General features: G+C 44.0%; 2 protein-coding genes across 5 annotated transcripts in view; one reads left to right on the top strand and one right to left on the bottom strand.

The window, feature by feature from the left end:
* LOC109891080 (ethanolamine kinase 1-like) overlaps nt 1-11,377 on the top strand; it is a 39,257-nt gene extending 27,880 nt beyond the window's left edge. The window contains exons 6-9 of one of the 2 annotated variants that reach the window (XM_020483379.2): nt 5,614-5,697; nt 5,773-5,933; nt 6,057-6,130; nt 6,691-11,377. In XM_020483379.2, the coding sequence (XP_020338968.1) occupies nt 5,614-5,697; nt 5,773-5,933; nt 6,057-6,130; nt 6,691-6,763 (392 nt within the window). In that variant the 3' untranslated portion in view covers nt 6,764-11,377. Of the gene's footprint in view, nt 1-5,613; nt 5,934-6,056; nt 6,131-6,690 lie in introns of both variants that reach the window. The other variant, XM_031825137.1, reaches the window with a different exon arrangement.
* A 521-nt stretch (nt 11,378-11,898) lies between these two features.
* LOC109891077 (transcription factor SOX-13-like) overlaps nt 11,899-23,515 on the bottom strand; it is a 70,038-nt gene continuing 58,421 nt past the window's right edge. For all 3 annotated transcript variants that reach the window (XM_031825134.1, XM_031825136.1, XM_020483375.2), the window contains 4 exons: nt 16,080-16,185; nt 15,557-15,724; nt 14,854-15,070; nt 11,899-14,412 (listed from right to left, as the gene is read on the bottom strand). In XM_031825134.1, coding sequence (XP_031680994.1) covers nt 14,139-14,412; nt 14,854-15,070; nt 15,557-15,724; nt 16,080-16,185 — 765 coding nt within the window. In that variant the 3' untranslated portion in view covers nt 11,899-14,138. The remainder of the gene's footprint in view (nt 14,413-14,853; nt 15,071-15,556; nt 15,725-16,079; nt 16,186-23,515) is intronic.

The raw sequence follows: 23,515 nt of genomic DNA, 5'->3' as shown, positions 1-23,515 counted from the left end.
CACCCGTAATGATATAGTGAAGTCTGGTTATGTTCTAGGATCTCTGAGGAATACATACGAACATGATTTGACTGGTTGAAACAACGTTTAGGGTTAGATTTTCACAGATTACTTTCTTTGCAAATTGAACGAATAGAAATACACTGCTCAACAAAAAAAAGGGAACACTAAAATAACACATCCTAGATCTGAATGAATGAAATATGCTTATTAAATATTTTTTTCTTTACATAGTTGAATGTGCTGACAACAAAATCACACAAAAATGATCAATGAAAATCCAATTTATAAACCCATGGAGGTCTGGATTTGGAGTGACACTCAAAATTTGTGGAAAACCACACTGCAGACTGATCCAACTTTGATGTAATGTCCTTAAAACAAGTCAAAATGAGGCTCAGTAGTGTGTGTGGCCTCCACGTGCCTGTATGACCTCCCTACAACGCCTGGGCATGCTCCTGATGAGGTGGCGGATGGTCTCCTGAGGGATCTCCTCCCAGACCTGGACTAAAGCATGGAGCTAGACATGATGTCCCCGATGTGCTCAATTGTATTCAGGTCTGGGGAACTGGCGGGCCAGTCCATAGCATCAATGCCTTCCTCTTGCAGGAACTGCTGACACACTCCAGCCACATGAGGTCTAGCATTGTCTTGCATTAGGAGGAACCCAGGGCCAACCGCACCAGCATATGGTCTCACAAGGGGTCGGAGGATCTCATCTCGGTACCTAATGGCAGTCGGGCTACCTCTGGCGAGCACATGGAGGGCTGTGCGTCCCCCCCAAAGAAATGCCACCCCACACCATGACTGACCCACCGCCAAACCGGTCATGCTGGAGGATGTTGCAGGCAGCAGAACGTTCTCCACGGTGTCTCCAGACTGTCACGTGTGCTCAGTGTGAACCTGCTTTCATCTGTGAAGAGCACAGGGCGCCAGTGTCGAATTTGCCAATCTTGGTGTTCTCTGGCAAATGCCAAACGTCCTGCACGGTGTTGGGCTGTAAGCACAACCCCCACCTGTGGACGTCGGGCCCTCATGGAGTCTGTTTCTGACCGTTTGAGCAGACACTTCTCAGTTGCTTCTTTAAAATCAGCACAACAGTTTTCAGCTGTGCTAACATAATTGCATAAGGGTTTTCTAATGATCAATTAGCCTTTTAAAATAAACTTTGATTAGCAAACACCACGTGCCATTGGAACGCAGGAGTGATGGTTGCTGATAATTGGCCTCCATACGCCTATGTAGATATTCCATAAAAAATCTGCCGTTTCCAGCTACAATAGTCATTTACAACATTAACAGTGTCTACACTGTATTTCTGATCAATTTCATGCTATTTTAATGAACAAAAAAAATGAGGACATATGTTATGTAAAATTACTTGCGCAATATTAGGCTTTATTAGTTGTGACAACCAATGTAATTTGTAAGGTAACATTTTATCAAATGCGCTGTTAAATGGTGTTTTACCAGAATAAAGTAGCATACTGCCAGAGAGACAACTCTCAAATGGCTTTAGGTATCTGTGTCTTTGGACACTGTGCTATCTAACCTCCAAACAAGCTTCAATGCCATACAACACTCCTTCCGTGGCCTCCAACTGCTCTTAAACGCTAGTAAAACCAAATGCATGCTTTTCAACCGGTCGCTGCCTGCACCTGCATGCCCGACCAGCATCACCACCCTGGATGGTTCCGACCTAGAATATGTGGACGTCTATAAGTACCTAGGTGTCTGGCTAGACTGCAAACTCTCCTTCCAGACTCATATCAAACATCTCCAATCGAAAATCAAATCAAGAGTCGGCTTTCTATTCCGCAACAAAGCCTCCTTCACTCACGCCGCCAAGCTTACCTTAGTAAAACTGACTATCCTACCGATCCTCGACTTCGGCGATGTCATCTACAAAATGGCTTCCAACACTCTACTCAGCAAACTGGATGCAGTCTATCACAGTGCCATCCGTTTTGTCACTAAAGCACCTTATACCACCCACCACTGCGACTTGTATGCTCTAGTCGGCTGGCCCTCGCTACATATTCGTCGCCAGACCCACTGGCTCCAGGTCATCTACAAGTCTATGCTAGGTAAAGCTCCGCCTTATCTCAGCTCACTGGTCACGATGGCAACACCCATCCGTAGCACGCGCTCCAGCAGGTGTATCTCACTGATCATCCCTAAAGCCAACACCTCATTTGGCCGCCTTTCGTTCCAGTACTCTGCTGCCTGTGACTGGAACGAATTGCAAAAATCGCTGAAGTTGGAGACTTTTATCTCCCTCACCAACTTCAAACATCAGCTATCTGAGCAGCTAACCGATCGCTGCAGCTGTACATAGTCTATTGGTAAATAGCCCACCCTTTTCACCACCACCTACCATACTGTTTTTATTTATTTACTTTTCTGCTCTTCTGCACACCAATATCTCTACCTGTACATGACCATCTGATCATTTATCACTCCAGTGTTAATCTGCAAAATTGTAATTATTTGCCTACCTCCTCATGCCTTTTGCACACATTGTATATAGACCCCCCCTTTGTTTTCTACTGTGTTATTGACTTGTTAATTGTTTACTCCATGTGTAACTCTTTGTTGTATGCTCACACTGCTATGCTTTATCTTGGCCAGGTCGCAGTTGCAAATGAGAACTTGTTCTCAACTAGCCTACCTGGTTAAATAAAGGTGAAATAAAATAAATAAAAAAGGTAGGCAACATGCTGATTGGGGCTATTTTATTTTGATCAGATTCACCATCTACAGTAGTATTGGTAGTTTAGCTTGAAACAATTGGTGTATATGGCAATTTTTTGATTAACAGGGTGAATCACTTTTGCATGGTCGAATTGGGAGAAGAAGCGGTCTAAACCATTAGATTATGGGTGAAATCCAAAATTGTGCTATAGATTCATTGGCTTAGTCATAGGTCATTTTTTAACACTTAATCTGCAAAAATAATTTAATTATAATTTCAAAGATTTTACTGAGTTACAGTTCATGAGAAAACCAGTCAATTAAAATAAATAAATTAGGCTCCAATCTATGGATTTCACATGAATGGGAATACAGCTGGTCTTGGTCACAGATACCTTTTTAAAAAAGGTAGGGGCGTGGATCAGAAAAACAGTCCGTATCTGGTGTGTTCACAACTCCTTCACATTGAGTTGATATGGTTGTTGTTTGTGGCCTGTGGAATGTTGTCCCACTCTTCAATGGCTGTGCAAAGGTGCTAAATATTGGTGGGAACTGGAACGCGCTGTCGGACACGTCAATCCAGAGCATCCCAAACATACTCAATGGGTGACATGTCTAGTGAGTATGCAGGCCATGGAAGAACTGGGACATTTTAAGCTTCCAGGAATTGTGTACAGAGCCTTGTGACATGGGGCTGTGCATTATCATGCTGAAACGTGATGGCGGCGGATGAATGTCACGATAGTGGGCCTCGGGATCTCGTCACATTTTAGTGGCCTGTTATTGTCCCCGGCACAAGGTTTACCTGTGTAATGATCATGCTGTTAAATCAGCTTCTTGATATGCCACATCTGTCAGGTGGATGGATTATCTTGGCAAAGGAGAAATGCACTAACAGGGATGTAAAACTTTGCACAAATTGTTTTGCAAAATAATATTTTTGTTTGTATGGAACATTTCTGGGATATTTTATTTCAGCTCATGAAACATGGGACCAACACTTTACATGTTGCAATTATATTTTTGTTCAGTATAATTAGTGGGTGATGGTGATTTCAGAATCAAATCAAATCAAATTTTATTTGTCACATACACATGGTTAGCAGATAATGCAAGTGTAGCGAAATGCTTGTGCTTCTAGTTCCGACAATGCAGTAATAACCAACAAGTAATCTAACTAACAATTCCAAAACTACTGTCTTATACACAGTGTAAGGGGATAAAGAATATGTACATAAGGGTATATGAATGAGTGATGGTACAGAGCAGCATAGGCAAGATACAGTAGATGGTATCAAGTACAGTATATACATATGAGATGAGTATGTAAACAGTGGCATAGTTAGTGGCTAGTGATACATGTATTACATAAGGATGCAGTCGATGATATAGAGTACAGTATATACGTATGCATATGAGATGGATAATGTAGAGTAAGTAACATTATATAAGGTAGCATTGTTTAAAGTGGCTAGTGATATATTTACATAATTTCCCATCAATTCCCATTATTAAAGTGGCTGGAGTTGAGTCAGTGTCAGTGTGTTGGCAGCAGCCACTCAATGTTAGTGGTGGCTGTTTAACAGTCTGATGGCCTTGAGATAGAAGCTGTTTTTCAGTCTCTCGGTCCCAGCTTTGATGCACCTGTACTGACCTCGCCTTCTGGATGATAGCGGGGTGAACAGGCAGTGGCTCGGGTGGTTGATGTCCTTGATGATCTTTATGGCCTTCCTGTGACATCGGGTGGTGTAGGTGTCCTGGAGGGCAGGTAGTTTGCCCCCGGTGATGCGTTGTGCAGACCTCACTACCCTCTGGAGAGCCTTACGGTTGTGGGCGGAGCAGTTGCCGTACCAGGCGGTTATACAGCCCGCCAGGATGCTCTCGATTGTGCATTGTGCATGTGGGGGATGGGGTGGTAGTTGGCCAGTTTCCCATATGGCGTAGCTCAGGTACCCACATACACCATAGACATATACATCACATATACAGTACCAGTCAAAAGTTTGGACACACCTACTCATTCAAGGGTTTCATCATAGCGCTTGATGGTTTTTTGCAACTGCGCTTTCAAAGTTCTTTTAATTTTCCACTTTGACTGACCTTCCTGTCTTAAAGTAATGATGGAATGTTGTTTCTCTTTGCTTATTTGAGCTGTTCTTGACGTAATATAGACTTGGTCTTTTACCAAATAGGGTTATCTTCTGTATACCACCCCTACCTTGTCACAACACAACTGATTGGCTCAAACGCATTAAGGAACGAAATTCCAACTTTTAACAAGGCACACCTGTTAATTGAAATGCATTTCAGGTGACTATATCATGAAGCTGGTTGAGAGAATGCCAAGAGTGTGCAAAGCTGTCATCAAGGTAAAGGGTAGCTACTTTGTAGAATCTCAAATATAAAATATATGTTGATTTAACACTTTTTTTGTTTTTGGTTACTACATGATTCCATATGTGTTTTTTCATAGTTTTGATGTCTTCACTATTAGTCTACAATGTAGAAATAGTCCAAATAAAAACCCTTGAATGAGCAGGTGTGTCCAAACTTTTGACTAGTACTGTGTATACACACACACACACACTTCAGCTCAGAGAGGCTCATTAGCAGAAGATTTTAATTTGGAATTGAAAATGATTTATTTATGTAATAAATGTTTGCATCGTATTGCATCATACCGAATCACATCGTTTAGTTTCTAACTAAAACGTATGGTATCGGAGCCCATGTATCTAGATACGTATTGAATCGTCTTCAAAAGGGAAGATGCACATTTCTAGTAGAACATTGTCATCCATAACCGCAAAGGGTCACATCTTGGGAAAAAAGCCAGTAACTTTCCAGTGTTGGACAACATATTAGTACAAATTTGTAACATTATCACATTTTCTTTCCATCCTCTTTTTTTTTCTCCAGGCCATGTCCGGTTCATAGACTATGAATACTCTAGTTACAACTATCAGGCCTTTGACATTGGGAACCACTTCAACGAGTTTGCAGGTAAGAAGAGATACATAGGCTGTATCTTAGTCATGACATGTACTGTACACCATATATTAATATGTGTGTGTTCAGGTATGAGTGAGCTGGACTATGGGCTGTATCCTAGCCGTGAGATGCAGCTGGAGTGGCTGCGTGTGTATCTGCAGGCGTACAAGGCGTCCACTAAGAAAGGAGAGGAGGTCAGCGACAGAGAGCTGGAGACTCTCTACGTACAGGTCAACAAGTTTGCCCTGGTGAGGAACACACTGTCGCTCACACCACTGTGGTCACTGCTCGCTCTCTTTCAAACACACACACGTGTGTTAGTACTGGGCTGATCAGTTTGGTCCTGTCTAACCACTGACCTCTCTCTTTAGGCGTCACACTTCTTCTGGGGCTTCTGGGCACTCATCCAGGCCAAGTACTCCTCCATAAATTTTGACTTCCTGGGGTAAGTGCATGTGTGTTATGGTCCCTTCTTAAAATATGTTGGTTGGCCTGTCTGCCTGTGTTGCATGTGAGTGAAAGGGATCTCTTACTGTGAAAGACATACCAAAACTCAGTCAGTCTGTTGTAGAGCAATCTCCACTACACACTGTTTCCACACAGTGAGAGATGGAAAGGGGAGTAAGCGCTTGTGGAAATGGTGAGAAAGGAGCAGTTGATTAGAGAGAGAACTGTCTTGTCCCTGCTTCCCCAAGGGACCTGCAGAGGTGTAACTGACCCACAGGCTGGTGGTTTGAGTGTCTGCAACCCAATCAGTCCTGCAGTGACGACAGAACTGTCCCCCCGGTCACTCTTTGCCCCTGGCTGTATGAGTGACATATTGCTCAGACAGTTTAGCAGCTAGTCAATGGGATCTGTCTGGGCTATTGTTAAGGCTGCTATTGGATAGTTTGTGCACTCATTTAGTCAGAATGGGTGTTTAACTCTCTCTTCTGGTCTCTTTCAACATGTTCTTCCTTCCCTCACACTCTTTCTCCTTCCATCTTCTCACTCTCTCTCCTTCAGCTATGCTGTGCTGCGTTTCAACCAATACTTCAAGACCAAGCCTGCAGCGATGGCCCTACAGATCCCAGAATGAGAGGGGAATACAAGAGAAGAGAGGTTCACCGGCACTGACCAGGGGAGCAGACCCACTTTGAGCAGGAGAGGACTGGGATGGGTGACAAGGGTTGGGGTTCATGTTTAGGGCTGAGTATGTGGTTAAGGCAGCGGTGTCAAACTCATTCCATTGAGAGCCTAGTGTATGCTGGTTTTTCCTTTCAATAAAGCCCTAGACAACCGGGTGTGGGAAGTTCTTTACTACTTAGTGACCTTTATTCATCAATCAAGTACAACGGAACAGCGAAAACCTATAGACACTTGGCCCTGGAATGAGTTTGACACTTGTGGGTAATAACATTAAGGGGGCCGTGTGGATGGACCCCAACATAAAACACAATTTTATTCCTATTCAACTCAGTCCACCTGTCTCAGCACTCAAGATCCCAATCCGCCACGGTTGGTGTGTTTTCATTTTTTATATTTGATTTATTCTGTGAAGAATTGATTGATCCAGTGAGATTCATTCCCCAGACAGACAGGTAGCTGGAACACTAGTTTTTGGTGCCGACATGGAGGACAGTGTGCAGACACAGTTATGTATATGTGTGTTTCTGGGTTTACTCTTTGGCTGTCGCTGCTCAAAGCGTGTGCTGTGGGACAGAGGAGGCAGTCATCGTCAAGCCCTTAGCTTTGGCACTGATCTAATAGGATTTCTTTTTTGATTTAGTAATGGAGAGACTTTGAAATGAGTGTATATGGTATACATCAAACTTTACAAAAGCGAAAGAAAAAAAACTTGAAAAAAGGGCCTGCAAACTGAGTGAACAGTAACTTGAAGTCCATTCTCTCACATCAACACAAAGTGATTTTCAGTAAAGGGACCATAAATGTGATGGGAAGAGAGGGGCTAGACAGGACAGTGATATGGTAGTTTAATAATGTCTGACGACAGAGCATATTCAGTGGCCAGGAGCAGCTTTGCGTCATTGATGCTAAACTTTAAACCAGTTCTCCCTCTTAGCCTCTTTTCCACCACTTTAGCTTTTATGGTTATGGTGACTCGCTCTGTTAGACTTTCCACCCCTCAGACCATTTGGAAAATCCCAACCTCAATCACCCTTGTCACACCCCTTCCCCCTGCCCCCTCTTTACCCCTCTTCCTCCCCTTTCTCTCTCCTTCTTCTGCCCTATATCGCTTCCTCCTCTCCCCTCTCTCTTGATTGGCTGGGAAGGGACTTTTGCCTGATGTGCACATACTTACTATAACATCCCAACCTCTCCCCACCCCCTATCAAGTTACAACTTCCCTAAAAAGGAGCCAAAACCTTATATAATGAGGTTACTTAAACCTCATTACTGAAACTGTGTGTTAGGTCAGGGCAAATCAAGGCTTCAAAGGGTCTGGGACCAGTAATCCTGGGCTGGTGTTTTTGTTCTGAAGCTTGTCTGAGGATGTGAGTGAGGTGACCAAGGACAAGACAGCAGGAAGTCCACACTAAGCCAGCAGTCACTTCTCTAGCTGGCATCAAGGCAGACAGGTCTTTGGAGGGTCGCTGGACCAAATAACTCCAACACCCTTCCTTACCCCAGGCAACAAACCCCTCCAGACTAGTTCTGACCTCTCCATCCAGGCATTCAGCCCTAGTTCAGTTTTCTCTATCTGAATTTTTTGCAATACAGTGCTTTTAAGGGTCACCTTATGTTGGCTCTTTCCTCTCCAGCAAGCCCTCAGATCAGAGGGTCAACATAAAAAATGGAGAGCCATGTTAAAGTATGGAGATACGGGTAACTGACAAAATAATGGAAACGCTTGTGTAAATGCAGCATATATTGAAAGCATGTGCTTTCACACAGATGTGGCTCCTGAGTTAATTAAGCAATTAACATTCCATTATGCTTAGGTTAATGCATAAAAAATGGTGGGTAAAGACATTTTGGCCACATGGCTATGCCCCCATAGGATGACAATTCCCCCATCCACAGGTCACAAGTGGTCACTGAATGAGCATGAAAACAATGTAAACTATATGCCATGGCTGTCTGTCACCAGATCTCAACCCAATTGAACACTTATGGGAGATTCTGGAACGGCGCCATCAACAAAACACCATCTCATGGAATTTCTAGAGTTCCAGACACTTGTAGAATCTATGCTGAGGTGCATTGAAGCTGTTCTGGCTCGTGGTGGCCCAACACCGTATTTAAGACACTTTGTTGGTGTTTCCTTTATTTTGGCAGTTACCTGTATATCGTCCAGCCTGTCCTGTGATTCTTCCAAATTACCACTAGGGGGAGAAAGGGAGTGCTGACCCCTGCCTTGCCCTCCCCTGGTTTTCTCCTGTTACTGACGGGGTTAATAATTCACCAGTCTGACAGAGGGGACATCAATCATTCAGCAGACCGTGACACTGTGGCTTACCAGCCTGAGCAGGCCAGGCCCATAACTCTGGCCTGGAGTCAAGAAGGCCCTCTTACCTGTCAGTCACTAACATGAGTTAATAATTTATTCGTTTTTTTAAAAACACGATGTTGAAGAGAGGGACTCCCTGCAATTCCTGCCTGGTTGTTATGAGGAGTCACTAGCCTCGCGTGCCGGGCCTTTTTGTTCCCCTAGTAAACGCCAAAATATGTTGTCTGGCAACGTGGTGAGACTGATGAGTCCCTGAGCAGCCTCTTGGTTGGGACAGACTTGGAAGAGCTCGCCTTTTTGTCCCTCGTCACCAGCCGTACAGGCTGGGAGGGTAGATGGAGTAAAGCCATTGTCACCAACTCCGGTCCTAGATAGCAACAGTACAGATACTAACACACATGGTTCCACTAATCAACTAATCGGTGTGTTAATGCTGTGCTGGAACAAAAGCTTGCAACTCTCCAGGACCAGGGTTTTTGACCACTGGAGTAGTGTTAATCAGAGCATCCACAACATATAGAAATGCAACAAATGGAATGGAAATGACTCGTACGTAGGATTGGGTCCACTCTATACGGTACATTTCAATCTGCAACATTCCAAACCTTTTACCCCTCTGAGTCAGTGTTTGAGGGTTTTTATGAGAGAGGAGTTGGTTGTGAGAAGAACCTTTTTATTGTAGTGTTTCCTAAATGAATGATCGAGGCCAATCCCTCTTGTATGAAGGTTGTAAGACCATTATGGACAGAGACATTACTTTGACAGGCTTTATGTGAGTCACAACTCCCCATCTGCTCTACGTGATATTAGCCAGTAGACCTTGGGTTGAACCGAGAGCTGACAAGTGCTGATTGAAGAGCGCAATGAATTCTTGTTTATCGTAAATGTATATGTGAATGTGTTTCCTTTGAATGAACCGTAACATTTCAATTGAAACTAAAACTGTATTCTTTTGTTAGGGTGCATCTCTGTGTTGCTTTCATCCTGTGTTTGGTGATTTTTAAGGAGAGATGAGTAGGGGAAGCCACTTTTAGATACCATAAGAGTATGAGGAAGATAAGGTGGTTGAGATGTTCTATGCACCAAAGCACTCACTGGGGTCTGTGGTTCCTATTCAGAAGTCACTAGATGGCCAAACAAGTTCACTGATCAAGAACGTTTTTGTTTTTTGTTGAAGGGTAAATGTTGCAACCGGTATGAATAAATTGGGATTAATGGTTAAAATCTCATTTTGTGATTAGAAAGCGACAACATAGAAGTATCTTTAATAACATGGCCTGATGGTGGTGTTATGAGTGCTTTCTGAATGCTCAATCAACCAAGAATGATCCTGGGTTTCATGGAAATGCACCCACTTATTGAAGGTTAAGGCTGCTTTTCTATTCTCAAACCTGCCCCACATTCTGCCTATGCCCGTGTGAACTCCCCCAGGCACATTTTAAAGCTTTGGATAAGTGTAAATGGTGTGCACCATTTTTTTGATAGTAAGATGGTGGAAACGCCCTCCTGCCTGACACTCCAATCCTCTTAGATCTTTGAGGGCACATGGACGGGAGCGAGTTGAAGAATCAGACCCTACTGTAGGAGTAGCTATATAGTAGTACCATACACTACATCATATGCCTTCCCTGGAAGAGCATTGATTTCCATTAGTATTACTGAGGGTGTCCAAGAAGACGTTGCACACTTGCATTGTCATTCATTAAAGTTAGGTAAGATCCGGAACTGAGGTGTGCGTGCACTAATGTGGGACCTGATTTTGTTATTCCAGCACAGGATATGTGCTGGCTATGGAAGGCTTATATCCTGATGGTGGTGTTTTTAGACTAGAAATGTTTAAAGGAGGTATTTATTGGGTGAACCGGTCATTGCATTTCTTTCATAAAAAAAAAAAACAGTACATACCAAAATGGTTAGCGTCAAACCTTGCAGTTCATTTGAAATTAACTTGTGTGAATGTACTATACTGGCTTAACTTGAAAACCCACTGTACAGAACTTGATTTACTTTCTAACTGTTCATTAGAATCTGTAAAAGAGGGCCCAACATTTCAAGATGTATGTAATGTTTGTGCTGGTGTGTGTGGAGTCAGCCACTCCTGAAGAGGACGCTGTAGCAGCATTAAAGGCCAGTGGAGAGGAGACAGGTTGTAAATACTGTGAATCTGTCTACAGTGATGCTCCACACTTCTGGGAGAGTCATTTAAGTAAATATTTCCATTAAAAAAAAAACTTGTATCGATGGCAGTTATTCCGTTTCTATACCTAAGAATTTGCTAATAGTATTTTTGAACAATAGCCACCCTGTTCCACTGTTGGAGATGCTTATTACCCCCCCACCAAGGTTAAACCATCACCACTCTGTCAGCTGACCTGGCCCTGAGATGGGGAAGACCCAGGGGGGCTTCACTACGGAGGATATCCTCTACTAAAAACACATTCCAATACAAGACTGCAGCATCCTCACACACTACTGACACGTTCCAACATCCTCTAAAGTGGCCTCTCGCTGCCCTCAAGATTACAGAGAAAGTGTCCTTTATTTCTCATTTTTATACAGTTGGTTAGTAATTTGTCATTATAACATAGAGGTTGTTTTACTATAGGCCCGGCTGATGAGACTATATAAAAATCCAAAATGGATGAAGACATACCATAAGGACTGGGGTGGAAAGTGACCTCCTTTGGGAGTCAGTATGGACTCCAGTGGGAAACGGCACACATTATTTCATCTTAGCAAGCAAAGGTGTACACACACAGAAATAACTTGGGCACAAATAACAAGCTATTTATTATTTTCTAAAAACAAACCACAACTTGGAAAATGTACACCTTTAGATTACACCGGCTCTTATAAACAAAATAAAGTCTATATTTACATCAGCAGGTGTGACAACGTTTTTCTGTAATTATATAAAAATGTTCATCTGATATGTCTATGTACACAGTCCCAGCCTCTTCTAACAGTGCCATCCCCTTGGTTCTGGGTAGAAGTTGTCAGCCACAGACCTAGGATCAATCTACCCCACCCACATCATAGCCTTAACATTTATTGGTGCAAATGTAAAACTGACCATAGATCAGTGTCCAGGTGCAACTTCATACTATAGTACTCCCCAATCAACGCACAAAGGTTTTACTGCAGTGTGACAGCAACTAACCACAAGCCTGTCTCCGTTAACATGGAGATTACATCACAAATCTGATCCCTCTTCTGTCCAGTACATTGTGATGAAGGCTGCATCCCAATAGTGTAAAGTGGCTTCCTATTTTGGTTTCTCCATCTGCACTGATCCGATTAAGGAAAGGAGAGGAAGAGACGTAGGACTTTTGAGATGGATCCCTGTTTGTGAAGCCAAATGGCCCTACAGTGACTTCTGACTGCAGTACATGGACAGAGAAACAGCTGTGGTCAAGACAAGAGGCCAGAATGTCAGGGTACACAGACAAGGTGTTCAGGCCAACCTTTGAGTTCAATACCCCCAACACATATGGAGATACATACATGTTACAGAACATTTGTAAAAAAAACATTCTGTGATGAGTACATTGTAAACCCGGGTCCAAAATAAATTGATTGAAAGATGCACATACAGTTGTACACAACTAGATAATAGAGAAGGATTAGATTAATCTACAATAAGGGCTTGGAAGGGGATTCCTTAAACATTTCTCCTCATTACACTAGATGTAACTGCTGATAGACTATCGCAAGTGCAATAACTGAAACATAGGGTGCATCTCGATAATCTAAAGTGAATTCCTCACCTCCCCTACTCCACTTGCACCAATGTGAAAAACTAGCAGGAGGAATCTCCCCTATTGCTTTTACTTATCCTCTGTTTTGTTGTTAGTGCATATGAAGAGGAGGATTTGAGATGAAGGCCACTTGACTATTTAGGTGAAGTCTTTGGCTCTGTTTTGGAAAGGAGATGAGTGGAAGTGCATCGGCTAATGGGGATTATATAACCTCTAATCACCACAGACCAGGTCATCTGCGTAATAATTGAAAATGAAATAAAACATGGGTATTTCATGGTGCTGTGCTCATCCCAAACAGCAGAGGGCAGCACTTATTCAGACCTCTCCCTAACTACTGATACCCGGTCAGATATTTTTAATACCCGGCCTTAATGTTTCAGGTTTATAAGGATCCAGTCATCGGATATTGATCTGTGCTTAAGGGAAACATCTACGTCAATGCTTGTAGGGGACAATAATGGACTGCCAGTCTAAACCAGTCGATCTCAACTCATTCTGCTACACATTGTGAATGTGCCCTTTATCACTAGCTACACTCCTACCCTGTTGATTAGGTACGTAGCAGCAACATGAACAGCCCAATATATCATATGACCCATGATCTTTTAGATTCAGCTGCCAGATTCATGTGTAAAGGACATACCTTTAATGTTGTAACAAACAACTCTCAGTAAACGTAACCTGTCGAGCCAGTCAGAAGGATGGGCTCCTCCTCGAGTCCGGTTCCTCTCAAGAAGATGCCCCTGCTAACGCTATTTGGGATTTCATTGTTTAATTGTGAACTATGGGGGAGAATGTGAAATGTTTGATATGTAGAGCTGAATAACAGATCCTGGTGGGCCTACAGCAGATTACCAACAACTAACATCTGGGATGACAACATCTGTATGTAGGAAAAATAAACATACACAGATAGGGTTGATGTGTGTCTTTGTGTGTTTGATCAATGTCCAATTGTATTATTTTATAAGGGTGGGGCATTTACTACGGTCTATTTCCCATCTCTTGACTCTCACTGATCTAAAAGTGAGAACTATTAGTTTAGACCCTAGTCTTCTGTGACCAGATCAGTGATTGATAAAGAATGGGATTCATCTTAGTGTTGGGACAGACACAGGCTCTGTTGACATGGTCATATGACACACTTGATATGGTCCAAGATCCCCTTCTACAGACACACCCCTTTTTATTCACTTCTCTACACACACACACACACACACCTCTTCCCTTTCTTCTCTCTGTCAGTCAGTGAGGAGCACTAGCTCTCCCTCACTTCTCTCTCCGCCGTCGCTCTCCTCCCCCTCACTGTACGGCGGTCTCTCCCTCTCTCTGGGGAGAGGAGTGGGCGTGGCCTGTCCCTCAGGTCTGCGACTAGGCGGAGCCTCCAGCCCTCGCGGCAGGTAGTGCTCCAATAGCGTGGGGTGGAATGGCACCGTTGCCATGGAGACCGCCCCACCACCGCCTGGGTATTGGCCCTCGCCGGGGGTGTAGTGCAGCTGCTGTGGCTCTGATTGGCTGAAAAACAGGAAGAGATGGGACACTGGTGCTGTAACGTACGCCAAATCCCAAATCCTTGTCAAAATCTGAAAGGACTGGATAGGCATTTGCCCTGAGACATGGCTGTATGTAGGAGTCTACCACCATGTCTCAGGACCCAGACCATACCCAGAGAAGAGGACTTAACAAACCACTAAAAGCTACTGCTACTCAAGTGCAGTTTTACAATCCGAGAACAATACAGCAGAGTTTTAATCACTATGAGAGACTAACATAACCAGCTGTAGCCCTGCACTTCTATTTAACCACAGTGGATTTGTTTGTGTTCTTACAGAAAAAAACATGTGGGAAGGGAACAGTTTATATTGTTTCATTTCACTAAGAGCTCTCTGCATAATAGCAGGTTCTCTTCACTGCTAGGGCCACACTAACAGAACATCATCTGTGTGTGAGCGTTACCTGTGTGGGTATGCCCCTCTCTGCTCCTGTCTCCGGTTCTTCATCATGGCTTTGTACTCTCCCACCCGGAGTCTCCGCCCCTCCACGATGCAGGTGCGTTTGGGGCGGGGCTTGTACTTGTAGTCGGGGTAACGCTCCAGGTGCTGTCGGCTCAGCCTGGCCTGCTCCTCATAGTAGGGCTGCTTCTCCTGGTTAGACATAGACTTCCATCTAGTTCCTGGCGGGAGGGAGACAATTTCAGACTAAAGAACAGAGGACTTAGTGTGTGAAAGAGTACATCTGCTTCTCCTAGTTGGACATAGACTTCCAGTGACCTACAGAGAAAGGGGTTGGCTACGTTAGATGAGGAGGGAGCGATGGCTTGAGTGCTTCACAATGGTATGGAATGTTTGGTCAGAGGAAAGGGGTGCGGGCAGTGTGTGTGTGGAGGGGGTGGGTGCGTGGTAGAAGGTTCCTGTCGCCAGGGGAAGCAGGTGGCAGATTGTGGCCTCGCATGCCCCACTGTGCCAGGTCTACAGCAGGTGACACACACACACACACACACAGAGTGCACACAAACACAATATGTATACAAAGACTATATATAAACACACACAGTGCACATTGACTGACAGCATGTGTGTGTGTTTTACGTGTCATTAATCCCAGAGGAGCAATTTGTGCATGCTTTATGTCCCCCGTGCGTGTGTGTGTGTGGACTCACCCAGTATCTTGCTGATGGAGGAGTTGTGCATGTCAGGGAAGGCCTGTAGTATACGTCGCCTCTCGTCTTTGGCCCAGACCATAAAGGCGTTCATGGGCCTCTTGATGTGGACGGAGGGGGGGCTGCGAACCTCCGCAAACACCCCAACACCAGGAGCAGATAGGGGGCCTGCAGGAGGGGAAGAGAATGGTGGGACAGCCAGTCAGTGGCCAACAAAACATCTACTTTCCCTCAACTTCACTGGTAAAACAACAGGAAAGGAGAAAACAAATACCGGACAAGCATCGTCCATGTTGTAACAGTGTAGCTAAATGAGGAGACGAGGAAATAAAACCTCTCTAGACTACTGCGATGCTTGCCCACTCCCATGTTGTTTTTGATCAGGTAGTGTTGGGGGGCCTAATAATGATAACTTTATTTGTAAAGTGCTTTCGATACAAGTTAACAAAGTTCTTCACACAAAATAATAAAATGAAAGTACTAACAAAAGGAGAAAATAATTTCATCATGAAAATCAGCCTACCCTCAGAGTCGCTGCTGTGATGGTCCTCGTTGGTTTGGAGGGTCTGCCCATCCTCCCCCCGGTCTGGGGGGGGCAGCCTGTTGCTGTGTCCAGCCACTTTATACTCCTACACAGAGACAGAGTTACACACACCCACCTGACACACACAGGCCTACACTTTAACACACAGCTACACAAAAGACAAGACGGGATTTGAATGTTGCTGCAGATAATGTTAAATGCTCTCTTCAGGCCTGTTTATCTGTATGTATGTGTGTGTGCGTGAGTAGCTATGTTTCCATTAACTTGTCCAGTGACTTTGTTGACATTTATAAAGTGTGCATATGGTGCGTTTCCATGGAACTATCTTGTTTCAATAAAAACAGCTGGACGTGAAGACAACACACCAAAACAAAATGTTTTTCCTCACAAACCTACAGCGTAGAATAAAAATGAAATGGTTGAAGTGTTTCCATGACCGTTTCAGGCATGAATAAAAAGCCTGTATTCCCTCACCTACAGGGCCTTCAGAAACTATTCAGTCCCCTGGACTTTTCCCACATTTTCTTCAGTTACAGCCTTGTTCTAAAATTTATTAAATTGAGATAGTGGCACTGGCATACACACAATATACCATAATGTCAAAGTGGAATTATGTTTTTTACTATCATTAAAAAAGCTGAAATGTCTTGTGTTAATAAGTATTCAACCCATTTGCTATGGCAAGTCTAAATAAGTTCACTAGTCACTCTGGGTGGCAGGTAGCCTAGCGGTTAAGAGCATTGGGCCAGTAACCGAAAGGTCGCTGATTCAAATCCCTGAAGCGGCAAGGTGGGAAAAATCTGCGTTTCTGCACTTGAGCAAGGCAGTTATCCCCCAACAACAACTTTCCCGGGCACCGTTTATGTGGACGTCAATTAATGCAGCCCCCCGCACCTATCTCATTCAGAGGGGTTTGGGTTACATGTGGAAGACACACTTCACTTCAATGCATTCAGTTGTGCAACTGACTAGGTATCCCCCTTTCCCTTCCTCACATAATAAGTTGCATGGACTCACTCTGTGTGCAAAAATAGGTGATTTTTGAATGACTACCTCACACATACTATTAACTGGAGCTCAGTCCAGCAGTGCATTTCAAACACAGATTCAACCACAAACGCCAAGGATGTTTTTCAATACCTCACAAAGAAGGGCACCTATTGGTAGATGGGTTTTAAAAAATATATATATAATTTAAACAGACATTGAATATCCCTTTGAGCATGGTGAAGTTGATTACACTTTGGATGGTATATCCATTCACCCAGTTACTACAAAGATACAGGCGTCCTTCCTAACTCAGTTGCCGGAGAGGAATGAAACCGCTCAGGAATTTCACCATGAGGCCAATGGTGACTTTAAAACAGTTACAGAGTTTAATGCCTGTGATAGGAGAAGGCGGAGGATGGATCAACAACATTATAGTTACTCCGCAATACTAACCTAAATGACAGAGTGAAAGGAAGCCTGTACAGAATAAAAATATTCCAAAACATTCATCCTGTTTGCAATAAGGCACTAAAGTAAAACTGCCAAAAATGTGGCAAAGAAATTAACTTTATGCCCTGAATACAAAGTGTTATGTTTGGAGCAAATCCAACACATCACTGAGTACCACTTCATATTTTCAAGGTGGTGGTTCATCATGTTATGGATATGCTTGTCAAAAGGAATAGAGCTAAACCTGGTTCAGTCTGCTTTCCAACAGACATTGGGAGACAAATTCACGTTTCAGCAGAACAACAACCTAAAACACAAGGCCAAATATACACTGGAGTTGCTTACCAAGACGACATTGAATGTTCCCGGGTGGCCTAGTTACAGTTTTGACTTAAATCAGCTTGAAAATCTATGGCAAGACTTGAAAATGGCTGTCTAGCAATGATTAACAACCAACTTGACCGAGCTTGAAGAATTTAAAAATAATGTGAAAGACTCACAGATGTAATCACTGCCAAAAGGAAATTCTAACATGCATTGAATACTTCTGTAAATGAGATATTTCTGTATTTCATTTTCAATAAATGTGCAAATATTTCTAAAAACATGTTTTCACTTTGTCATTATGGGGTATTGTGTGTAGATGGGTGAGAAAAAATATCAATCCGGGCTGTATCACATCTGGACGAAATTGGGAGTCCAATATGGAAGCGAACAATTGGCCGAGCGTCATCCGGGTTTGGCCGGGGTAGGCTGTAATTGTAAATAAGAATTTGTTCTTAACTGACTTGCCTAGTTAAATAAAAAGGTTAACAAAATTATAATTAAACATTTTTTAAATTCATTTTGAATTCAGGCTGTGACAACAAAATGTGAAATAAGTCAAGGGGTATGAATATTTTCTAAAGGCACTATATCTGTGTCATGTCTCAGGTAGCCTGCGAAAGACAGCATGGATAGAATGCAATAATTTATGAATATTTACCATATGCTAATAATTCTCATGTGCTGGTGGTGACACTTGCTCTCCTGTAGATCTGAAATAATTGGATGGTGAAACTTGCAACCAGCCAACCAAGAAAGGCAAGGCAATCTTGTCTGCAAAGAAGCATACTTTTTACAGTGCTATATTAACCACGCCCCTCTGCAAACACGCCTTCTCCGATGTTGGTTACAAGGCGGTAAGCTACCTTCAAAATTATTTTGATATTATTTACTAAAAAAATTGTTTCCATCATCATTTGTCACAATAAAGAAGGTTAGAGACAAGAAAAATCTACCCGTTAAAAAAAATGAATAAAAATGTTGATCTTTATAAAATGTATCCTATATCTGCCATTTCCATTACACAATATTTTTGCGACATTGCTTTTGTCGAACAAACCTGGGTCAGTGTCAGTGAGTGAGTGAGTGAGTGAGTTCGATGCCTCTCATTTCAGCTGGTGTTTAAAGTTCATGAACAGTCAAAATCATGTTTTTAATGAAATTGGATGATATTTGGATGAAACAAGATCAAAGTACAATGATCAAAGTATGAAAAATGACAGTTGCTTCGACACTGATAAAGTCTGCTCATAACGTTACTGTCCCCTCCCCCATGTCAAACACTTGGCTTTAGGAGGCGGGATTATTAAGGGGATAGGTTGACATCTATGTAGTGTTGCTTTGTCTCTCTTGTTGTGAAGTGCGTTTTGTCCTAAATGTATATTTTACTTTTAATCAGTCTGCGAGAGCGGGGGCGGAAGATGACTCATCGGCTGACAACATGGTAACGACTGGACCGGAAACGACTACGAGTAATGAGAGCACAGCACAAGAGAACACCACAGCAACTGTCACAAGTTCTGCTGCAACAGCGGGCCACAAACAGATGCAGGTATGTGTCTGTGGTTGGAGGAAAGTTACATCACACCATGGGTTGAGGATCCACCAGGGGAAGAAGGGGTGTTTGGGTAAAGAGAGACAGAGGCCTCGCATTGATTACTTTCTGCGAAAGCGATCAAATCAGTCGAATGAAGCACAGCAACTGGACGCAAACCATAGTTTGCAGTGCATCAGTACCACTGTCATGGAGGACGTAAACTCAAGCACCGAAGTAACAACTGAGGTGGAACCAACAACAGGAGTGGAACTCACCGAGCCTCCCAGGCCTGCAGTCGAGAGGAGACTACCAGGGCACAGACCGTATGTGAAGTGGCCTGGCGCCAGTGACAAGAAGTTGTGGAAAACAGTGAATACTGACCTCACCTTGACCCTCGAGAAACTTCGAGGCACAGTGGAGAAGAAGTTGGAGAGGATGGGGGACATTATCTATGAGTACGGGACAGAAAGATTTGGAGTGGAAGAGGCAAAAGGCGGGAGAAAGGTTCCAACCCCACCAGTTTCCAGGAGGCAACAAGAAATCAAGCGCCTGCTTCAAGAAAGGCGACAGCTTAAGAAACAGTGGAAGAAGGCCTCGGAAGTGGAAAAGGAGGGCATAGAGGCACTTCGGGCTGATATCAAAACCCGGTTGGCATACCTCCGTAGAGCAGAGAACCTACGGAAATGCAGAAGGAAGAAAGAACAAACTAGAACTCAATTCTATAAAGATCCCTTCAAGTTCCTTAAAAGTCTCTTCACGAAGGAAAAAAGTGGAGCTCTAAAAACAACAAAGAAAGACCTAGAGGAGCACCTGAGAACAACAAACTTTGACTCAAAGCGACATGAACATCTGGCCATCCCATCAGATATCCCACCCATTGAACCCCCGGAACATCATATTGAGACCAGCCCTCCGACATGGAAAGAGGTGGAAAACACAGTTCGACGTGCAAGAACAGCATCAGCCCTGGGGCCAAATGGAGTCCCGTACAAAGTGTATAAGAACGCACCAGACGTCCTGAGGTTCCTCTGGAGGCTTATGAGAACAGCTTGGCAAAATAAGATAATACCCAAAGTGTGGCGTAGGGCAGGCGGGGTCCTGATCCCTAAGGAGAAGGATGCACTGAATGTCGAGGGTAAAATCTTCTTTAGGGTCATTGCCCAGAGGATGGCCGAGTACCTGCAAAGGAATGCGTACGTCGATACATCTGTACAGAAGGCAGGAATATCAGGGTTCTCTGGCTGCTTGGAACATTCCAGCATGATCTGGCACGAGATCCAAATGGCCAAGGTGGAGAAAAGGGAACTCCATGTAGTCTTTCTCGACCTCGCCAATGAATTTTGCTCTGTGCCCCATGAACTCCTGTGGTCTGCCTTCAGATTTTTCCACATACCGGACACCATCACAACCCTGGTGAAGTCATACTTCCAGGATCTGCAGTTCTGCTTCACCACCTCAGAGTTCACCACCTCATGGCAGTGCCTGAATGTAGGTATAATGGCGAGATGTACCATTTCTCCGTTGGCATTCATAATGGCAATGGAGGTTATCATCAGATCCTCAAAATGGGTTGCTGGTGGACAGCGAGTCGACACTGGTTTCCGCCTCCCTCCACTCAGAGCCTACATGGACGACATTACAACATTGACCACCACTGTCCCATGCACCAGGAGACTGCTCAGAAAACTCGAGGAGAACATCAGCTGGGCCTGAAGATTAAACCATCCAAGTCACGCAGCATCTCGATTGTGAAGGGAGTACTCTCTGACCTGAAATTCTTCATCGGAGATGAAGGTCTGTGGGTCTAACTAGCCGGAGGAAACACAAGTTGCCGGCCAATTGGTTTTGGGGGTGACCAGAGAGATATACCTGCTGGAGCGCGTGCTACAGGTGAGTGCTGCTATTGTGACCAGCGAGCTGAGATAAGGGGGGACTTTACCTAGCAGGGTCTTGAAGATGACCTGGAGCCAGTGGGTTTGGCGACGAGTATGAAGCGAGGGCCAGCCAACGAGTGTGTACAGGTCACAGTGGTGGGTAGTATATGGGGCTTTGGTGACAAAACGGATGGCACTGTGATAGACTGCATCCAATTTATTGAGTAGGGTACTGGAGGCTATTTTGTAAATGACATCGCCGAAGTCGAGGATCGGTAGGATGGTCAGTTTTACAAGGGTAGGTTTGGCAGCATGAGTGAAAGATGCTTTGTTGTGAAATAGGAAGCCACTTCTAGATTTAACTTTGGATTGGAGATGTTTGATGTGAGTCTGGAAGGAGAGTTCACATTGGACAGGCGAGCAGGTGCAGGCAGCGATCGGTTGAAAGCATGCATTTAGTTTTACTTGTATTTAAGAGCAATTGGAGGCCACGGAAGGTGAGTTGTATGGCATAGAAGCTCGTCTGGATGGTTGGGATTCGAAATGGTCGGTAATCTGTTTGTTGACTTGGCTTTCGAAGACCTTAGAAAGGCAGGGTAGGATAGATATAGGTCTGTAGCAGTTTGGGTCAAGAGTGTGTCCCCCTTTGAAGAGGGGGATGACCGCAGCTGCTTTCCAATCTTTGGGAATCTCAGAAGACACGACAGAGAGGTTGAACAAGCTAGTAGTAGGCGTTGCAACAATTTCAGCAGAATTTTAGAAAGAACGGGTCCAGATTGTCTAGCCCGGCTGATTTGTAGGGGTCCAAATTCTGCAGCTCTTTCAGAACATCAGCTGACTGGATTTGGGAGAAGGAGAAATGGGGAAGGCTTGGGCAAGTTGCTGTGGGGGGTGTGGTGCTGTTGACCAGGGTAGGGGAAGCCAGGTGGAAAGCATGGCCAGCCGTAGAAAAATGCTTATTGAAATTCTCAATTATAGTGGATTTATTGGTGGTGACAGTGTGGGAGGAGGTGTTCTTATTCTCCATGGACTTTACAGTGTCCCACAACTTTTTTGAGTTTGTGTTGCAGGAAGCAAATTTCTGCTTGAAAAAGCTAGCCTTGGCTTTTCAACTGCCTGTGAATATTGGTTTCTAGCTTCCCTGAAAAGTTGCATATCACGGGGGCTGTTCGATGCTAATGCAGAACGCCATAGGATGTTTTTGTGTTGGTTAAGGGCAGTCAGTTCTGGGTTGGTTAAGGGCAATCTGTTCCTGGTTCTATATTTCTTGAATGGGGCATGCTTATTTAAGGTGAGGAAGGCATTTAAAAAAATAACCAGGCATCCTCTACTGACGGGATGAGATCAATATCCTTCCAGGATACCCCGGCCAGGTCGATTAGAAAGGCCTGCTCGCTGAAGTGTTTCAGGGAGAGTTTGACAGTGATGAGTGGAAGTCGTTTGACCGCTGACCCATTACGGATCCAGGCAATGAGCCAGTGATCGCTGAGATCTTGGTTGAAAACAGCAGAGGTGTAGTTAGAGGGCAAGTTGGGTAGGATGATATCTATGAGGATGCCCATGTTTACGGCTTTGGGGTGGTACCTGGTAGGTTCATTGATCATTTGTATGAGATTAAGGGCATCAAGCTTAGATTGTAGGATGGAAGGGGTGTTAAGCATGTTCCAGTTTAGGTTGCCTAGCAGCACGAGCACTGAAGATAGATGGGGGGCAATCAGTTCACATATGGTATCTAGAGCACAGCTGGGGGCAGAGGGTGGTTTATAGAAGGTGGCGACGGTGAGAGACTTGTTTTTAGAGAGGTGAATTTTTTGAAGTAGAAGTTCAAATTGTTTTGGTACAAACCTGGATTTTTAAAAGTAGAAGTTCAAATTGTTTGGGTACAGACCTGGATAGTAGCCTGCAGAGTTCTGTCCTATCTTTGCAATAGATTGCAACACCCCCTTTGGCCGTTCTATCTAGTCTGAAAATGTTGTAGTTAGGGATGGAGATTTCAGAATGTTTGGTGGTCTTCCTAAGCCAGGATTCAGACACGGCTAGAACATACGGGTTGGCAGAGTGTGCTAAAGCAGTGAATAAAACAAAAAACTTAGGGAGGAGGCTTCTAATGTTAACATGCATGAAACCAAGGTTATTACGGTTACAGAAGTCATCAAAAGAGAGCGCCTGGGGAATAGGAGTGGAGCTAGGCACTGCAGGTTCTGGATTGACCTCTACATCACCAGAGGAACAGAGGAGGA

The sequence above is a fragment of the Oncorhynchus kisutch genome, linkage group LG5, assembly GCF_002021735.2.
Source record: "Oncorhynchus kisutch isolate 150728-3 linkage group LG5, Okis_V2, whole genome shotgun sequence".
Classification (NCBI taxonomy): domain Eukaryota; kingdom Metazoa; phylum Chordata; class Actinopteri; order Salmoniformes; family Salmonidae; genus Oncorhynchus; species Oncorhynchus kisutch.
Note: the sequence above shows the minus strand (reverse complement) of the source record. Positions and strands in the feature narration are given on the sequence as shown.